The sequence below is a fragment of the Mustelus asterias genome, chromosome 5 (genome assembly GCF_964213995.1).
Source record: "Mustelus asterias chromosome 5, sMusAst1.hap1.1, whole genome shotgun sequence".
NCBI classification, from domain to species: Eukaryota; Metazoa; Chordata; class Chondrichthyes; order Carcharhiniformes; family Triakidae; genus Mustelus; species Mustelus asterias.
Window position 1 is genome coordinate 47,330,807 of NC_135805.1, and position 18,677 is coordinate 47,349,483.

The 18,677-nt window shown below is 45.1% G+C and overlaps 1 protein-coding gene across 4 annotated transcripts in view; it reads left to right on the forward strand.

Annotated features, from left to right (window-relative positions):
- Positions 1-18,677, forward strand: part of ankrd6b (ankyrin repeat domain 6b) — a 213,386-nt gene that overhangs the window by 132,565 nt on the left and 62,144 nt on the right. For all 4 annotated transcript variants that reach the window (XM_078212489.1, XM_078212492.1, XM_078212493.1 and 1 more), the window contains one exon: positions 4,343-4,718. In XM_078212489.1, the coding sequence (XP_078068615.1) occupies positions 4,599-4,718 (120 nt within the window). In that variant the 5' untranslated portion in view covers positions 4,343-4,598. The remainder of the gene's footprint in view (positions 1-4,342; positions 4,719-18,677) is intronic.

The window sequence follows — 18,677 nt, forward strand, 5'->3', positions numbered from 1 at the left end:
GGCATATTTTTCATAATATAAGCAATAGCTAGCCATTCCTGACATTGTACCATTGTATATTGGAAGATTGTGACAATATTTTAGGGAGCTTCCTTTATTTCCCTTATTTCTTGCTGAGAAGTTGAAGAGAAATGTGGGGAGGTGTTGAAATGCTCTGTTTCTGGGACTGATTGCTGAATTACTTTCAATCTTTTTATTTGGCTTCCACACTGATCAGTTCACTGATCTACACTTTTCTCTCCCGTTTCCCCACCAGTTCATGCTGCCATTCTTTATCTTCACCTTGTTACTCAATTTTCCCCATAACTATTATGGGAAACGTTGCCCTGTTTGATTGAAACAGGCCATGCTACATATGAAAATTCCTGATTTTGCAATAGTTTAGTGAAATTAAAGCCTATGAGTTTAATCTGGGGGGCAACATCTTTAGGTTGTACAGTAAGGGGATGGTACTGATTTCCATCTTTAAATGTGGATACGAGATTTTAAATTCTGTTCATGTAATATACAATCTCTTGGTGTGTACATGCAACAAGTGACTAATGAATCAAATGGTTTTCTGCTCGGTATTGTGGAATGAACATCCCTGCAATCATTTATGGGAAACTTGCACTTTACAATTGGCAAGTCATGGGTTTGATTTGATTTATTGTTATCATACGTATTGCAATACAGTGAAAAGCATTGTTTCTTGCACTATACAGACAAAGCACACCGGTCATAAAGTACATAGGGGAAAAGGAAAAAGATAGGGTGCATAATATAGTGCTGCAGTTGCAGGTAGGGTGAAGAGGAAGATCGGCTTAATATATGATCGGACCATTCAAAAGTGGTGAACAGAAGGTACTTGTTGATGGAGGACAATTACCTCATGTCGATATATTGTCATAATTCGTCTCTGTCTACCTACCCAAAAGCAAGTCATTCCACTGGTGGACTATTTATAGTAAGAAGTCTCACAACACCAGGTTAAAGTCCAACAGGTTTATTTGGTAGCATAAGCCACAAGCTTTCGGAGCGCTGCCCCTTCATCAGGTGAGTTCACAGACTGGGCATATAAAGACACAAACTCAATTTACAAAGTAATGGTTGGAATGCGAGTCTTTACAGGTAATCAAGTCTTAAAGGTACAGACAATGTGAGTGGAGAGAGGGTTAAGCACAGATTAAAGAGATGTGTATTGTCTCCAGCCAGGACAACTAGTGAGATTTTGCAAGCCCAGGCAAGTCGTGGGAGTTACAGATAGTGTGACATGGACCCAATATCCCGGTTGAGGCCGTCCTCATGTGTGCGGAACTTGGCTATCAGTCTCTACTCAGCGACTCTGCGCTGTCGTGTGTCGTGAAGGCTGCCTTGGAGAACGCTTACCCGAATATCAGAGGCCGAATGCCCATGACCGCTGAAGTGTTCCCCAACAGGAAGAGAAAGAACGCTCTTGCCTGGTGATTGTCGAGCGGTGTTCATCCGTTGTCATAGCGTCTGTATGGTCTCCCCAATGTACCATGCTTCGGGACATCCTTTCCTGCAGCGTATCAGGTAGACAACGTTGGCCGAGTTGCAAGTGTATGTACCGTGAACCTGGTGGATGGTGTTCTCACGTGAGATGATGGCATCCGTGTCGATGATGCGGCACGTCTTGCAGAGGTTGCTGTGGCAGGGTTGTATGGTGTCGTGGTCACTGTTCTCCTGAAAGCTGGGTAGTTTGCTGCGGACAATGGTCTGTTTGAGGTTGTGCGGTTGTTTGAAGGCAATAAGTGGGGGTGTGGGGATGGCCTTGGCGAGATGTTCGTCTTCATCGATGACACGTTGCAGGCTCCGGAGAAGATGTCGTAGCTTCTCCGATCCGGGGAAGTACTGGACGCCGGGGTACTCTGTCCGTCGTGTCCCGTGTTTGTCTTCTGAGGAGGTCGGTGCGGTTTTTGAAGGTTCTTCTCGCAACGCCATCCGCGCTCTCAAGACCAACCGCAACATTGTCATCAAACCAGCAGACAAAGGAGGGACCATCGTCATACTGAACAGAACGGATTACTGCAAAGAAATGTCCCGACAACTGAACAACGAGGAACACTACAGACAGTTACCCACAGATCCGACCAAAAAACACACCCGTCAACTCAACAGACTGATCAAGACCTTTGATCCGGACCTTCAGAGCACCCTCCGTGTTCTCATCTCACGTACTCCCCGCGTTGGAGATCTCTACTGCCTCCTGAAGATACACAAGGCCAACACACCCGGCCGTCCCATCGTATCGAGCAATGGGACCCTGTGCGAGAACCTCTCCGGCTACATCGAGGGCATCCTGAAACCCATTGTACAAAGAACCCCCAGCTTTTGTCGCGACACTGCGGACTTCCTACAGAAACTCAGCACACATGGAGCAGTTGAACCAGAAGCACTCCTCGTCACAATGGATGTCTCGGCGCTCTACACCAGCATCCCCCATGATGATGGCATTGCTGCAACTGCCTCAGTACTCAACGCCGACAACTGTCAATCTCCAGATGCAATTTTACAACTCATCCGCTTCATCCTGGACCACAATGTCTTCGCCTTCAACAACCAGTTCTTCATCCAGACACACGGAACAGCCATGGAGACCAAATTCGCACCTCAATATGCCAACATCTTCATGCACAGGTTCAAACAAGATTTCTTCACCGCACAGGACCTTCAACTGATGCTATACACTAGATACATCGATGACATTTTCTTCCTTTGGACTCATGGTGAACAATCACTGAAACAACTATGACACTGATGACATCAACAAGTTCCATCTCACCATCAGACTCACCCATGGACTACTCTCCGGAATCGGTTGCATTCTTGGACACGCGCATCTCTATCAAGGACGGTCACCTCAGCACTTCACTGTACCGCAAGCCCATGGATAACCTCACGATGTTCCACTTCTCCAGCTTCCACCCTAAATACGTTAAAGAAGCCACCCCCTATGGATAAGCCCTCCATATACACATGATATGCTAAGATGAGGAGGATCGCAACAGACACCTCCGGACGCTGAAAGATGCCCTCAAAAGAACAGGATATGGTGCTCGACCCATCGATCAACAGTTCCAACGCGCCACAGCAAAAAATCGCACCGACCTCCTCAGAAGACAAACATGGGACACGGCGGACAGAGTACCCTTCATCGTCCAGTACTTCCCTGGAGCGGAGAAGCTACGATATCTTCTCCGGAGCCTTCAGCATGTAATTGATGAAGACGAACATCTCGCCATGGCCATCCCCACACCCCCACTTCTTGCCTTCAAACAACCGCACAACCTCAAACAGACCATTGTCCGCAGCAAACTACCCAGCCTTCAGGAGAACAGTGACCACGACACCACACAACCCTGCCACAGCAACCGCTGCAAGACGTGCCGGATTATCGACACGGATGCCATCATCTCACGTGAGAACATCATCCACCAGGTACACGGTACATACACTTGCAACTCGGCCAATGTTGTCTACCTGATACCCTGTAGGAAAGGATGTCCCGAGGCATGGTACATTGGGAAGACCATGCAGACGCTACGACAATGGATGAATGAACACTGCTCGACAATCACCAGGCAAGAGTGTTCTCTTCCTGTTGGGGAACACTTCAGCGGTCACGGACATTCGGCCTCTGATCTTTGGGTGAGCGTTCTCCAAGGCGGCCTTCATGACACACGACAACGCAGAGTCACTGAGTAGAGACTGATAGCCAAGTTCCGCACACAGGAGGACGGCCTCAACCAGGATCTTGGGTTCATGTCACACTATCTGTAACCCCCACGACTTGCCTGGGCTTGCAAAATCTCTCTAACTGTCCTGGCTGGAGACAATACACATCTCTTTAACCTGTGCTTAACCCTCTCTCCACTCACATTGTCTGTACCTTTAAGACTTGATTACCTGTAAAGACTCGCATTCCAACCACTATTTTGTAAATTGAGTTTGTGTCTTTATATGCCCTGTTTGTGAACAGAACTCCCACGCACCTGATGAAGGGGCAGCGCTCCGAAAGCTTGTGGCTTGGGCTACCAAATAAACCTGTTGGTCTTTAACCTGGTGTTGTGAGACTTCTTACTGTGTCCAACGCATCTCCACATCAGGACTATTCATAGTCATCCAATAATCCGCTGTTTAAAACCTAATTGCTCAAATTCCCCAGGAAATCAATGAAATGTTCTGGTCACTGTGTTCGTGTCGTAGAGCTGGCAAACAGCCATCATATTGTTGTACAGCTGGTGTAACCCCTCCACTCTTCAGATTCGTGGAGCAGACCCGATGGTTCTACTCCTACGTCTTTGTGGTCTTACTAATTGTTCCATGTTCATTTTCACAGGTCATGTGGCTGATAATAATGGCATCACAGAAATGATATAACCCATGGAGCAGGGTAAATTCCGAGTATTTGAAGACACCATGTACCTGCATGTTAGGAAACCACCTGCAAGAAAACACGGCTAATTCAAAGATCCCTTGTTAGCCTAAAAAGAAACCTCTGGAGTTTGGCATCCATCCGAGCATTGCTGTTCTACATTTCATTTTACTGACAGAACCTGTCCACTGGTTGCCCAGAGCACCTCCTTTTCTAATTCATGAGCCAGAGGGATGCAGTCGCTCAGCTTTCAGAAAGGCTTCTCATAGCTGCACACAAAGGCCAGACAGAGAATGTGGTGCAGCTCATCAACAAGGGGGCCAAAATAGCCGTCACTAAGGTAACCACATTGAATTGTTTTGTGTCTGCATGTGTTTCCCTAATTTGAATGTTGCAAACCCAATTACCCATTGTTCCCATGTGCATAAAGTAGTTTTTAAACAGCCCTAACACATAGTTACTTGTGTGTTTGGTTGGATTACTCCCTCAGCAGCATGAATATCTGGGATTTCAGTATTACACTGCCACGTGGTCTAAACTTTGTAAGGCTAGTTTTACATCTGTGCTCTAATTATGGAATATACTACTGTATGGAATTAAATCACCACCAAGGCTCACTTATTATGAGCTATGTGACATACAAAACCCAACACCAGATCCTAATCAGTAAAACAGAAGTAAAGACTGTCATCCTACTATAGGTGTATTTAATGGTTTCTCTCATAGCCATCCTGTGGAGAGTAGCAACTACACCCTTATGGAAAGAAGGAGAACAAACTTGCATTTATGTAGCACCCTTCATGCCAAAGTAACTCTCAGTCAAAGTAATGATTTTGAAGTGAGGTCTCTGTTATGGACATAAACAGATCAATTGATTTGCACAAAGCAAGATCCCAAAACCGCAATGATCAGAAAATCTGCATTTTTTAAAAGGATTTAGTGGATTGAGTGATTAAATGTTGAACAGGAGACCGAGGAGGATTTTTTGTCTTCAATACTGTCATAGGATCTTTACATTCCTCTAAATAGGCAAAACAATTACCTCAGTTTAATGTTTTATCTGAAAGATTTGACAATCTATTGACTACAGCTCAACTTTCAACATCATTACTCCTATGAAACTCATCTCCAAACTCCATGGCCTGGGGCTCAGCTCCTCCCTCTGCGACTGGATCCTGAACTTCCTAACCCACAGACCGCAATCAGTAAGGATAGGCAACAACACCTCGTCCACGATCATCCTCAACACCAGTGCCCCACAAGGCTGTGTCCCCAGCCCCCCTACTATACTCCTTATACACCTATGACTGTGTGGCCAAATTCCCGTCCAACTCAATTTTCAAGTTTGATGATGACACCACTGTACTGGGCCAGATCTCAAACAATGACGAGACGGAGTACAGGAAAAAGATAGAGGAATTGGTGCGACAACAATAATCTCTTCCTCAATGTCAACAAAACGAAGGAGATAGTCATCAACTTCAGGAAGTGTGTTGGGGGACATGTCCCTGTCTACATCAATGGGAACAAAGTAGAAATGGTCGAGAGCTTCACGTTTTTAGGTGTCCAGATCACCAACAACCTGTCCTGGTCCCTCCGTGCTGATGCTATAGTTACCAAAGCCCACCAACCCCTCTACTTTCTCAGAAGACTAAGGAAGTTTGGCATGTCCCCTAAGACTCTCACCAATGTTTACAGATGCACCTTGGAAAGCATTCTTTCTGGTTGTATCACAGCTTGGTATGGCTCCTGCTCTGTTCAAGACCGCAAGAAACTACAAAGGTTCATGAATGGAGCCCAATCCATCACTCAAACCAACTTCCCACCCATTGCCACTGTCTACACTTCGCGCTGTCTCAGAAAAGCAGCCAGAATAATCAAGGATCCCATGCATCCTAGACATACTCTCTTCTACCTTCTTCCGTCAGGAAAAAGATACAAAAGTCTGAGGACATGTACCAAATGACTCAAGAACAGCTTCTCCCCTGCTGCCATTGGACTTCTGAATGGACATACCTTGCATTAATTTGATCTTTCTCTATACCCTAGCTATGACTGTAACATTACACTCTGCGCTCTCTCCTTCCCTTCTCTATGTATGGTATGCTTTCTGTATAGCGTATTATTATTCCCTATAATAATACATGTGACAGTAATAAATCAAATCCGTTTAACACTATCTCATGGAACCATAGCTGTTTATCAGTCATCAGGAGGTTGTGAAAGCCCCACAAGGTATTTAAGTTTTTCTTGACCTTCCCAAGGCAATGTCTCATGATGTGGACACTGCGGCTCTCTGATACCTCATCAAAATAGCGCTCTTCATTTTTGTACCTAGACCATGAGCTGGGACCATCATAGCCAAAACCAAATCTGTACAGGAGGATGCACTGGATAACAGGAACAGGTTAATTGGAGACAATGAAAACACAGATGACCTTTGCTTGTATCATATTAAAGTTCCAAAATTATAAGATAAGATATCATTTTTGTCTCTGATTCTGAAGATTATGGGATCAAGTCCCACTCCAGAATGTCAGCATGAAAATCAAGGTTGATGCACCAGTGTAGTACTGAGGGAATGCTGCACTGCCGGATGAGACAGTAAATCGAGACCCTGCCTCTTTCCTCAGGTGAATGTGGAAGATCCCATGAAATTATTTCAAGGGAAAATAGAGGAGCTTTCCCTGGTGTTCTGGTCAATACTTGTCCCTCAGTCAATAACATTCTTGTTATCCTATTGCACTTTGTGTGAGTATGCTGTGCACAAATTGGCTACCACATTTCCCATAATGCAACAGTGACTGCACTTCACTGGCTCGAAAGAGAAGTCCAGGAGTTATGAAAGTCACTATAAAATGCAAATCTTTCTCTTGGAACAATCACATCGGCCTTCTGAAGTGCTATTTGCCTGTCTCATTCTCACAGACATCTTTGTCTTAGTTAAAGGTTGGCCGACCATTCAATATTGGTCTGTTTGATCTAATGTGATTATGATGTGAGATGGAACTATTGGCTGCCTTTTGTTTCAGTGTAGCTGTGGATGCCACCATGACACACAACAAAGATCAGATATTAACCCGGGGCAGTGGCTTTGATTAACAGCGATGTCTGAGACCTTTGAGAACAGGACAGGGTCAATGATTAGCTATAACCCTTTTTAATGAGAGTTCAGTGACCAGAGTTTTCTTATTGCACAACATAGCAGTCTATAAGTCAGTGTTTTGTTCTTGCAGCCAGCAGCCTCGGAATTGTGTGTTTTTAAAATGTTGGCCAAACTGGAGCTTGTCTAGATTGAAGCTACAGCAAGTAAACTTCTGTTTAAAGTCTGAATTAGGAAAGAAAGTGAGCAGTGTCTTTACTACATGATGTATTGAGAGTTGAGAAAAGTATGTTTTTTCTGTTCCTTCACCTGTCTTATAAAACCAATCTGGTCCAGAGCTAAGTCTCAGTCTGTGATAAGAGTATCTGTTCAAATGTACTTTAAGAGAAGGGAACTATGCAATGGTGCCTGTACATTCTCGTAGCTGGTGTGTACAGCGTGAGGATCCTTGCTCCGATTCATCTAGGTAATTAAACAAGAGATTAATTACTTAGATATAAGGCAGGAAAACATGCTTTGTGGATTGCAAGGAACAAGACAGTTCCGCAAACTAGAGTGGCCAGTCATGCTTTAACCCTCAAACATCTGCTGCATAAGCCCAAACCATGGGACTGCATTACTAAATTCACCTTCACGTTGCCTGACCGGGTCTCTGTGGGCAGTACTTGCTTCTCAACATCCAGGAAAGATTAAACTGAAAGACAGAGCACCTTGGCTGATAAATTTAAATTGTTGTTTTAATTTCTATTAACGCAATAAAATGCTCCAAGGCACTTCACAGGAGTATTAGAACACAAAATATGACACAGAGTCACAGAAAGACATATAAAGGTCTGTCAGGGTGGCACAGTGGTTAACACTGCTGCCTCACAGCGCCAGGGACCCGGGTTAATTTACAGCCTCGTGTAACTGTCGAGTTTGCACGTTCTCCCTGTGTCTGCGTGGGTTTCCTCCAGGTGTTTCGCTTTCCTCCCAAGGTCCAAATATGTGGGGGTTGGGTTGATTGGCCATGGTAAATTAACCCTGGTGTCAGAGGAATTAGCAGGGTAAATATGAGGGGTTGTGGGAATAGGGCCTGGGTGGGATTGTGGTCAGTGCAGACTCAATGGGCCGAATGGCCTCCTGCACTGTTGGAATTCTATAATTCTATAGGATGTGCGGGTTAGGTTGATTGGCCATGCTAAATGGCCCCTTAGTGTCAAAGGGATTAGCAGGTTAAATACATGGGATTACAGGGATAGGGCCTGGGTGGGATTGTTGTTGGTGCAGGCTCGATGGGTCAAACAGCTTCCTTTTGCACTGTAGTGATTCTAAGCTGACACTTAGAATGAAGTTGATGGCTTATGAGGCCAGTGTTTTCAACACCTTGCTGTAAAGCTGTGAAACTTTAATTACTTACATCTATCAAGAAAAGAAGCTCAGTATTTTCATTTTTGCTGTCTGCAGTGTATTATGGGTATAATATGGCAGTCCTGTGAAGATCAGCGCTCCCACATTTTTTAGCACTTATCAACCAGAGGGGGATTCATTAGCTCAGCACGTCCGCAGGATGGAAGATGGTTGCATAGCCAAGGATTTTCTGGATGGTGATGCATCTGGAGCTAGACAAGCAGTATGATGTCTAAAGCCCCGCTTCAAAGATGCTTGCAAGGGTGACATGAAGGCCAAACATCAATTATTGCAGCTGGGAAGCATTGGCTGATCCCAGAGAAAAATGGTGACATCTCCAGTAGCCTGGTGTGCATCACCCTGATGACCAGTAGCTACAGCATCCTGGCACCAACTCTGAAAACAACAACTCACAAAGACATCTGGCAGCTTCATGTGTGATACTTGTGGCAGAACCTATGTTGCAAGGATTGGCCTCCTCAACCATCAGCAAGTGTGCACTAAATGAAGACACCCCAGTTGCAATGGATTGGTTGCTGTGTGCCCATCATCTTTTGTAGATGGAAGGATGTCAGAGCTGGAACATGCCTGGGAGCCAGTGTACACAGGGGTGATGGGTGACTGAAATTTTTGTAGGAGCTAGGACACTGGGCAGCAGAGTTTTAGCCTCCTAGTTATGCAAGGTATATCCAGTGCCAAAATTAGTACCTGTAGTTGATGGCTGTGTTCACTCTTTGTATTGCAAGGGGGAAGCTTAACTTTATCATATTTCTAAGGTTAAATCTAAGTTAATGAGATCTTTGCTCTCCCAATCTTGTATGCGTCTCAGAAGAACTCCAGTACAGCACAACAGATTTAGGAAGTAAGAAAAATATACGATATACATTTAAAAGACTTGTTAGGATCACTCAGGAGGTTTTCATCAAATATGCACCATACAATGTGGAAATAATGTCAGGTGCTGTACACTGTCTGAGACAGTGATGTTTGGAGGAAAGGATGTGCCCCTTGACTTAATTTCTAATACATTTATACATTCTGCAGACACAGGACAATATCAGTTGGCCACTTTGTGCACCTTAGGGAATCAATCTGACTGCTGCAAAGATGAGAGAAAACAGCATTAAAGGAAGTTAAGCTGATGCTGCAACAAACCAGATTTGGCTTGTCTGTGAAAGCAGAAACCTTCTTTATGAAATTAGATGTTTCTTTTCCTTCTGGTGGCTCAGGGGGAAACAGCTTTCTGCCAGTGATTTTTCATTTAGCAGGCTGTGCTCTGGGTTGTCTCGGTAACAAATACCCCGTTAATGCGATTAGGTCATTAGTCTGGCTAATAATCACAGCCCCTGTGCCAGGATATCCAACTAGACAAGGTGTCAGCATTACCATTCTGCTGCATTTGGAGGCAATTGCTCTCCTGGGTGTCAGCCCAGTGTACAGATAGTCTCCACCCTCCAGGGCAGTAAGTGAAAATAATATGTCAATTATTATAAAACTGGCTCCACTCCATTGGATGGATGACAGCATATGCGCAAAGATCTTCCATATGGTGAATTGGCCACTGGGTGATGATCTCCCGACATCCATACCTCTGCTACCAAGACACCTGCAAGCGAGATATGAAGGTGGTGGACGTTGACACTGACAACTGGGAGACAGTCACTGACGGCCATGACCTCTGGAGGTCGACTATTTGGATGGGCATTGGAAGAGGAAGAAACAGAAAGCTTACCTTTCTGAGAAGATGACCCAGAGAAAACAGAGCGCGGCACGGTGGCACAGTGGTTAGCACTGCTGTCTCACAGCGCCAGGGATCCGGGTTCAATTCCAGCCTTGGGTCACTGTCTGTGTGGAGTTTGCATGTTCTCCCGTGTCTGTGTGGGTTTCCTCCGGGTGTTCCGGTTTCCTCCCACAGTCCAAAAATGTGCAGGTTAGGTGGATTGGCCATGCTAAATTTCCCCTTAGTGTCAGGGGGATTAGCAAGGGTAAATCACTGGAGAATCACTAAGTCACTGGAGTCAGGGAAAGTCCCAGAGGATTGGAAAATCGCTGTTGTAACCCCACTGTTCAAGAAGGGAACAAGAAAAAAGATGGAAAATTATAGGCCAATTAGCCTAACCTCAGTTGTTGGCAAAATTCTAGAATCCATCGTTAAGGATGAGATTTCTAAATTCTTGGAAGTGCAGGGTCGGATTAAGACAAGTCAGCATGGATTTAGTAAGGGGAGGTCGTGCCTGACAAACCTGTTAGAGTTCTTTGAAGAGATAACAAATAGGTTAGACCAAGGAGAGCCAATGGATGTTATCTATCTTGACTTCCAAAAGGCCTTTGACAAGGTGCCTCACGGGAGACTGCTGAGTAAAATAAGGGCCCATGGTATTCGAGGCAAGGTACTAACATGGATTGACGATTGGCTGTCAGACAGAAGGCAGAGAGTTGGGATAAAAGGTTCTTTCTCAGAATGGCAACCGGTGACAAGTGGTGTCCCGCAGGGTTCAGTGTTGGGGCCACAGCTGTTCTCTTTATATATTAACGATCTAGATGACGGGACTGGGAGCATTCTGGCCAAGTTTGCCGATGATACAAAGATAGGTGGAGGGGCAGGTAGTATTGAGGAGGTGGGGAGGCTGCAGAAAGATTTAGACAGTTTAGGAGAGTGGTCCAAGAAGTGGCTGATGAAATTCAACGTGGGCAAGTGCGAGGTCGTACACTTTGGAAAAAAGAATAGAGGCATGGACTATTTTCTAAACGGTGACAAAATTCATAATGCTAAAGTGCAAAGGGACTTGGGAGTCCTAGTCCAGGATTCTCTAAAGGTAAACTTGCAGGTTGAGTCCGTAATTAAGAAAGCAAATGTAATGTTGTCATTTATCTCAAGAGGCTTGGAATACAAAAGCAGGGATGTACTTCTGAGGCTTTATAAAGCACTGGTTAGGCCCCATTTGGAGTACTGTGAGCAATTTTGGGCCCCACACCTCAGGAAGGACATACTGGCACTGGAGCGGGTCCAGCGGAGATTCACACGGATGATCCCAGGAATGGTAGGCCTGACATACGATGAACGTCTGAGGATCGTGGGATTATATTCATTGGAGTTTAGGAGGTTGAGGGGAGATCTGATAGAAACTTACAAGATAATGAACGGCTTAGATAGGATGGACGTAGGGAAGTTGTTTCCATTAACAGGGGAGACTAGGACGCGGGGGCACAGCCTTAGAATAAAAGGGAGTCACTTTAGAACAGAGATGAGGAGAAATTTCTTCAGCCAGAGAGTGGTGGGTCTGTGGAATTCATTGCCACAGAGGGCTGTGGAGGCCGAGACGTTGAGCGTCTTCAAGACAGAAATTGATAAATTCTTGATTTCTCGAGGAATTAAGGGCTATGGGGAGAGAGCGGGTAAATGGAGTTGAAATCAACCATGATTGAATGGTGGAGTGGACTCGATGGGCCGAATGGCCTTACTTCCGCTCCTATGTCTTATGGTCTTATGGTCTTAAATGTACGGGGCTTCGGGGATAGGACCTGGGTGGGATTGTGGTCGGTGCAGACTCGATTGGCTGAATGGCCTCCTTCTGCACTGTAGGGATTCTATGATTTTGGTGAATCCTATCTCCTCTCAGCCACGGTCTTCCTCTGCAGCAGATGTGGTAGAGATTGCCATGCCAGAGTGGGACTTCAAACCACACCAGATGATGCTTAACGTAGAGTTGACCGCTGTGAGACAGAAAGCTACTTCAGAGTTCCAAACAAAATGAGAAGAAGACTAAATTTATTAGCCAAAAGCATTATGAGCTAATTAAGACTATAAGATATAGGAGCAGAGTTAGGCCATTCAGCCCATCGAGTCTGCTCCGCCATTCAATCATGACTTCAATCATGACTCCATCATTCAATCATGTCCAAAGATGTGCGGGTTAGGTAGATTGGCCAGGTTAAAAAAATTGCCCCTTAGAGTCCTGGGATGCGTAGGTTAGAGGGATTAGTGGGTAAAATATGTGGGGGTAGGGCCTGGGTGGGATTGTGGTCGGTGCAGACTCGATGGGCCGAATGGCCTCCTTCTGCATTGTAGGGTTTCTATGATTTCTATGATGATGACTGATAAATTTCTCAAACCCATTCTCCTGCCTTTTCCCCGTAACCTTTGATCCCTTTACCAATCAAGAACCTATCTATCTCTATGTTAAATACACTCAGTGACCTGGCCTCCACAGCCTTCTGTGGCAAAGAGTTCCATAGATTCACCACCCTCTGGCTGAAGAAATTCCTCCTCATTAAAAGGTACAAGTTCGTATTCTGCTCACAGTTGTGAAAAAGTTCTTGAAATTCAGTTTTTTCATAGGCTCTACTCACCATTGAACACCAAAGCTCGACGTGAAACAGTAGAGGCCAACAAAGCTGTCTTAAAAAAAAGCTGAATTCATTCTCCACTTTGCTGCGTTGCTCGGATACCAGACATTCTTCTAGTATGGTACCCGAAACAGATCTGTGGCTTGCCTCTGAGCAGTTATGAAAGAAGCTCTGTTCCCTATTGCTGGAACTATCTGTTTCCTTAATTTACAAAGCAGGGTCATTAGAGGTTTCAGGATATAGGTATGGTTCTGAATATAGATTTTTAATGATCGCATGAGTTCAAATCTAACAGTCATGTGTGCCCATTCTGTTATATCAAGCTAATCTATTCTCAGGACAGATCGAAGAAGGCCTTAAGATCCAGAGAATCAGTGCAAATTCTATTTGCCATGCCTCTGTATTAGATGTTGTTAGAGTGCAAACAAGACATTTCAGTTATATTTTGTGCTGTGATAATTACCATGTATGTATACCAGTGCAGCTGGACATTTATACCATTGTTTGAGGCTTAATTCAGGCCTGGACAGGCACCTTATAAAGGAGCACAGAGCCCTGAGGATTTGAAGATGAGAGAACACTTTATAAGTAACACTTGATTTAACTTTTTAGTTGTGCTTGTTTTAAAATAGAAAGAACTGTACAAACAATATTTTTTTGTTTATCATAGAATCCCTACAGTGCAGAAGGGGGCCATTTGGCCCTTTGAGCCTGCACTGCCAACAATCCCACCCGGGTCCTATCCCCGTAGTCCACACATTTACCCTACTAGTCCCCCTGACACTAAGAGCCTGATTTTACCATTGCGGGTGTGAAAACGTGGTAAAGTCGGGTGTGAGGCCATTAACGCAATCTGCGCCTGTGTCCGCGCAGATCGCCACTTTGTCGAGACCCGGGAATGGCCGCGATCCGATTCGCGCCCGAAACGGGCGCAACGGTAATTTAAATGCATTTGCATGCATTTAAATTGAATTAATGAATCCAGATCGGTGATGGGGGGTAGTGGGGCGGACCTGAGCATTCTCTGGTGAGGGTTGGGGAGGGAGGCCCAATCGTTGTCTGGTTTGGCAGGGGGGCGGTGGTGGAGGGAGGCGAGTCAGATCATTCTCTGGTGGGGGCAGGGAGAGAGGAGGGCAGATCATTGGGCCTGATTTTACCATTTTGAGTCTAAGTGCCGAATCTGGGCGTCAAATAGATCTGCGCCTGGAATCCTCTTTGCCAGCGCGCCCGTCCGCGTTTTGCCGGCTCCAGTCCAATTCGCACTGTGGGCGGGGCTTAGCGCTACTTGAACGATCGGAGCTCTGAACTGCGCATGCGCAGTTCGAAAAAAATCTGACAGCGCGCCTAGGCGTGAAGAAAAAAGCAGAGAGCGGCTCTCTGACACAGACCATCTTGGGGCCACTCTGCGGCCGATCCCCCCCCTCCCCACCAGAGGAACGAATCCCTCCTCTCTGGAGTGGCCGCATACTTCAAACACCCCCTGTCCCCTTCCTCCCCACTGATAGGCCGCAGAGTAGCAGCCCCCCCCTCCCCGCCCTACAGGATTATACGTCACACTCTCCCCCCCCCCCCCCCCCCCCCCCAGGGGATGATCAGTCACACCTGCTATCCTCACCCCCCCCCCGCCAAGGGGATGATCAGTCACACCTGCTATCCTCACCCCCCCCAAATTTTTTTCTAACTGCGCACGCGCAGTTCAGAGCTCTGATCATTTCGGGCGCGATAAGCCCCGCCCACAGCGCGATTCAGATCCGCGATTTTTTTTCAGGCTGAGTGCGTATGGGAGTGCCTGAAAGCAGATTTCCAAGTCGGATCTGAAATGCGCCCAGATTCCGCACTTAGAATGAAAATGGTAAAATCAGGCCCTAAGGGACAATTTATCATGGTCAATCAATCTAACCGGCACATCTTCAGACTGTGGGAGAAAACTGGAGCACCCGGAAGAAACCCACGCAGACACGGGGAGAACGTGCAAACTCCACTCAGAAAGTGACCCGAGGCCGGAATTGAACCCGGTCCCTGGCGCTGTGAGGCAGCAATGCTAACCACACTGCCACCCGTGTTTAGTGTGGTTGTTTCTGGGATTCATTCTGTGTTTGACTCCTGCCCACTGACATTACCTGTGGGAGAACTTCCAATGCAAGTAGCCCTGGTCTCTTGCTGCCCTTTTTCACATTGCTCATCTTCTACTGACTTCCCTCCCATCAATGTTACCAGGTCGCCAAAAGTTACGTTCATAGAAGCATACAGCACAGAAGAGGCCCTTCGCCCCATCGAGTCTGCACCGACACATTAGAAACACCTGAACTCCCACCTAATCCCATCTGCCAGCACTTGGCCCATAGCCCTGAATGTTAGATGTGCCAAGTGCTCATCCAGATACTTTTTAAAGAATGTGGGGCAAATCAACTCCACCACCCTCCCAGGCAGCGCATTCCAGACCGTCACCACCCTCTGGGTAAAAATGTTTTTCCTCACATCCCCCCTAAACCTCTTGCCCATCAACTCAAACATATGTCCCTATGAATCTACGTTATGAGTAGAAATTCTATAAATTGGGCTTGCATTCCTTGCAATATAATAGGACAGGGATGATTTGACAGAGGATTTTTGAATTTTGAGAGGAATTGACAAGGTAGAAAGCAAAGTTCTCTCCTGCTGGTGGAGAGATTTAGGATAAGTGGACCTTAAAAATCAGAATGAAGCATTTGAGAACTTGGGGGACACTTCCTTATGCAAAGCATGGTGGAATTGTAGAACTATCTCACACAAAAAGCAGCTGATACTAGCTCAATTCATGATTTTAAATGTGAAATTGATAGACGTGTTTGCTGGGCAAGGGAATAAAAGGAGATGAAGCCAAGGCAGGTGAATGGAGTTAAACTACAGGTCAGCCATTCAATGGCAGAACAGGCTGAAGGAACTGAATGGCCTACTCCTCTGTTCATTTGGTAATTGTAGGAGCAACTGACCAGAACTTAGGAAATTTCAATCTTGTGGCTTGCTGAGGGACGTTGTCTTAAAAATTGCAACAAAAAAGTCACCAATCTGTCTGAAAAATAACAATAGTTGTGTTCAGTGCAGTTGTGCTTATATGGGAGTATACATAGTACAGGGTATTACAAAGTTATTTCCTGTCTACATGAGTGCAATAAACATGGAAAGTACAGCAACTTCATCAAGCATCCTTTCCGGGTCCATCACAGCTTGGTATGGCTCCTGCTCTGACCAAGACCGCAAGAAACTACAAAGGGTCGTAAACGTAGCCCAGTCCATCATGCAAATCAGCCTCCCATCCGTTGACTCCATCTACACTTCCCGCTGCCTCGGCAAAGCAGCCAGCATAATTAAGAAACCCCCGCGCCCCGGACATTCTCTCTTCCACCTTCTTCCGTCGGGAAAAAGATACAAAAGTCTGAGGTCACATACCAACCGACTCAAGAACAGCTTCTTCCCTGCTGCCATCAGACTTTTGAATGGACCTACCTTACATTAAGATGACCCTTCTTTACATCCTATCTGTGATTGTAACACCACATTCTGCACCTTCTCCTTTCCTTCTCTATGAACATAGAAACATAGAAGATAGGAGCAGGAGACCATTTGAACAGTATGTTTTGTCCGTATAGTCCGCATGAAACCTACTTTTCACTGTACAACAATACATGTGACAATAAATCAAATCAAAGCTGTTTATGTACAAATCTAAAGGTTATCTCTGGAACTCATATTTTTAGAGAAGAGTCCTTGTGGGTTTCTTGAGCTTTTGCTAAATGTTGCTGCAGCAGTTACTAGGGACGTGCTTTTTTTTAATACTTCAACTTTCTGCTAAACTGAAAGGATAGGGTGCGGAAAGCTGAAGTATTTCTGAGCTCTGCAGCCTTTGCTAATCTGTCAAGTTTAACGCTTGCTGTCAGCTCGCACAACATGATCGGTAATTACTCCGCAGCATGGGTCATGCATAATGGCAACAATGAGCTTTAACAAGTTCTTGCTACGTAATTTTCCACCAACACTATAATGTTCTTCAGCTGTTTAACAGAGAAATTTGAAGTAACAAATTTGGGGCAAAATAAACTGTGTATAAAAGTATGATCTACACAGTAATTTCTAAACTGGATAGAGAGGCAGAGAGATCTGAAGTACAGACACACTGCAGTTTCTTTTAAAAATCAGAAAAAATAAAAATGACTTTCTGGGACTTGTACAAAGGGACACTAAATATAACAGCAAAGTAAATATTGCTGAAAGGAGAGACATATTGCCAAACCTTTTCATCCTGCACTCGTCAGGACAAATGCAAGAATCCCGAATTGGGAACGATCATAATTTATATCACAGGAGATAAAGATACTAATTGGCATGGCAATTTGACTCAGCTTAGTCAAGGTGTTGCCATGGAGAAAGCAATGGGAAACTAAAGGTTCCCTAAGCTCCCAGGTAATTCAAAAAAGGCACAAGGCTTGAACATATCCCTTTTGTCTGCAGAGAACGGTTCTCTACATAAGAAGTAAACAAGCCGCGTTGTGAGCTTGACTTAAATTGGTTGTTTGTATAGCTATTAACGCACTCATGATTGTTCAGTACGTGCTGCCCAATCGTAGAATCGCATCTAACAGTAGACGTTTTGTTTTGAGTTTTGCAAATACAGCCTGGTTGAGTGCAGTCTGTAAATATGTTCATTCTATGCACAACATTATTAGGCAACTGGAGTATTGCAGGTAATTTCGGGCATGGAACTCAATGAAAGAACCTAAGACCTCCAAAAAGGACATAGGGAAGATTCACCAGAATTTGCAGCAAAAGTAACAAAGCTGTTACAATGGCACACTCCACTCCAATAGTACACCTTGCATATTAAAGGAGGATTGAATAATTGTGATCAGAACCTTTGCCTGCTTCTCTCTGACTTTTCTCCGCAGCCTATGGGACAGGAAATCAGGCCCACTTACTTTTATCCAACCGTGTTCTTGTTTTTTTTGTTGAGCCAATTGCTTTTCTACAGTTATGTCAACTAATTGTTCATAGTCTTCCTCCAGCATCTACAGTGTCGCTCCCGTCTTCACTTATACAAAACAATTTAAAATATCTATTTAGTTCCTTTGCTGTCCACTATTCGACTCCCTCCACTTAATCCCTGAGCTATCTTTCCGTCTCCTTAACTATTCCTTTGCATTTAATGTGCTTATTGTTCGGAAATTTATTGATCTGTGTGTCCCTGCAGAGACTGTAACATTGGTTCCTTCCTGGAAACCGCTGTGTGCGTTTTGATTGGTCCTTCATATCCATTCAAGTGTCAATGAAGAGCAGTTCAAGGGTCAAGTCAATTTTAGTCAGCCAATTAATCAGGTGAAGAACAAAGTGACTAGCTTCATGCAGCTAAAATGCTGTCGTTGGCCCTGGGAGCCATTTGGTAACTCTGTGGAGATGAGGCTCAGACAAAGCTCCAGTGGTCATTTG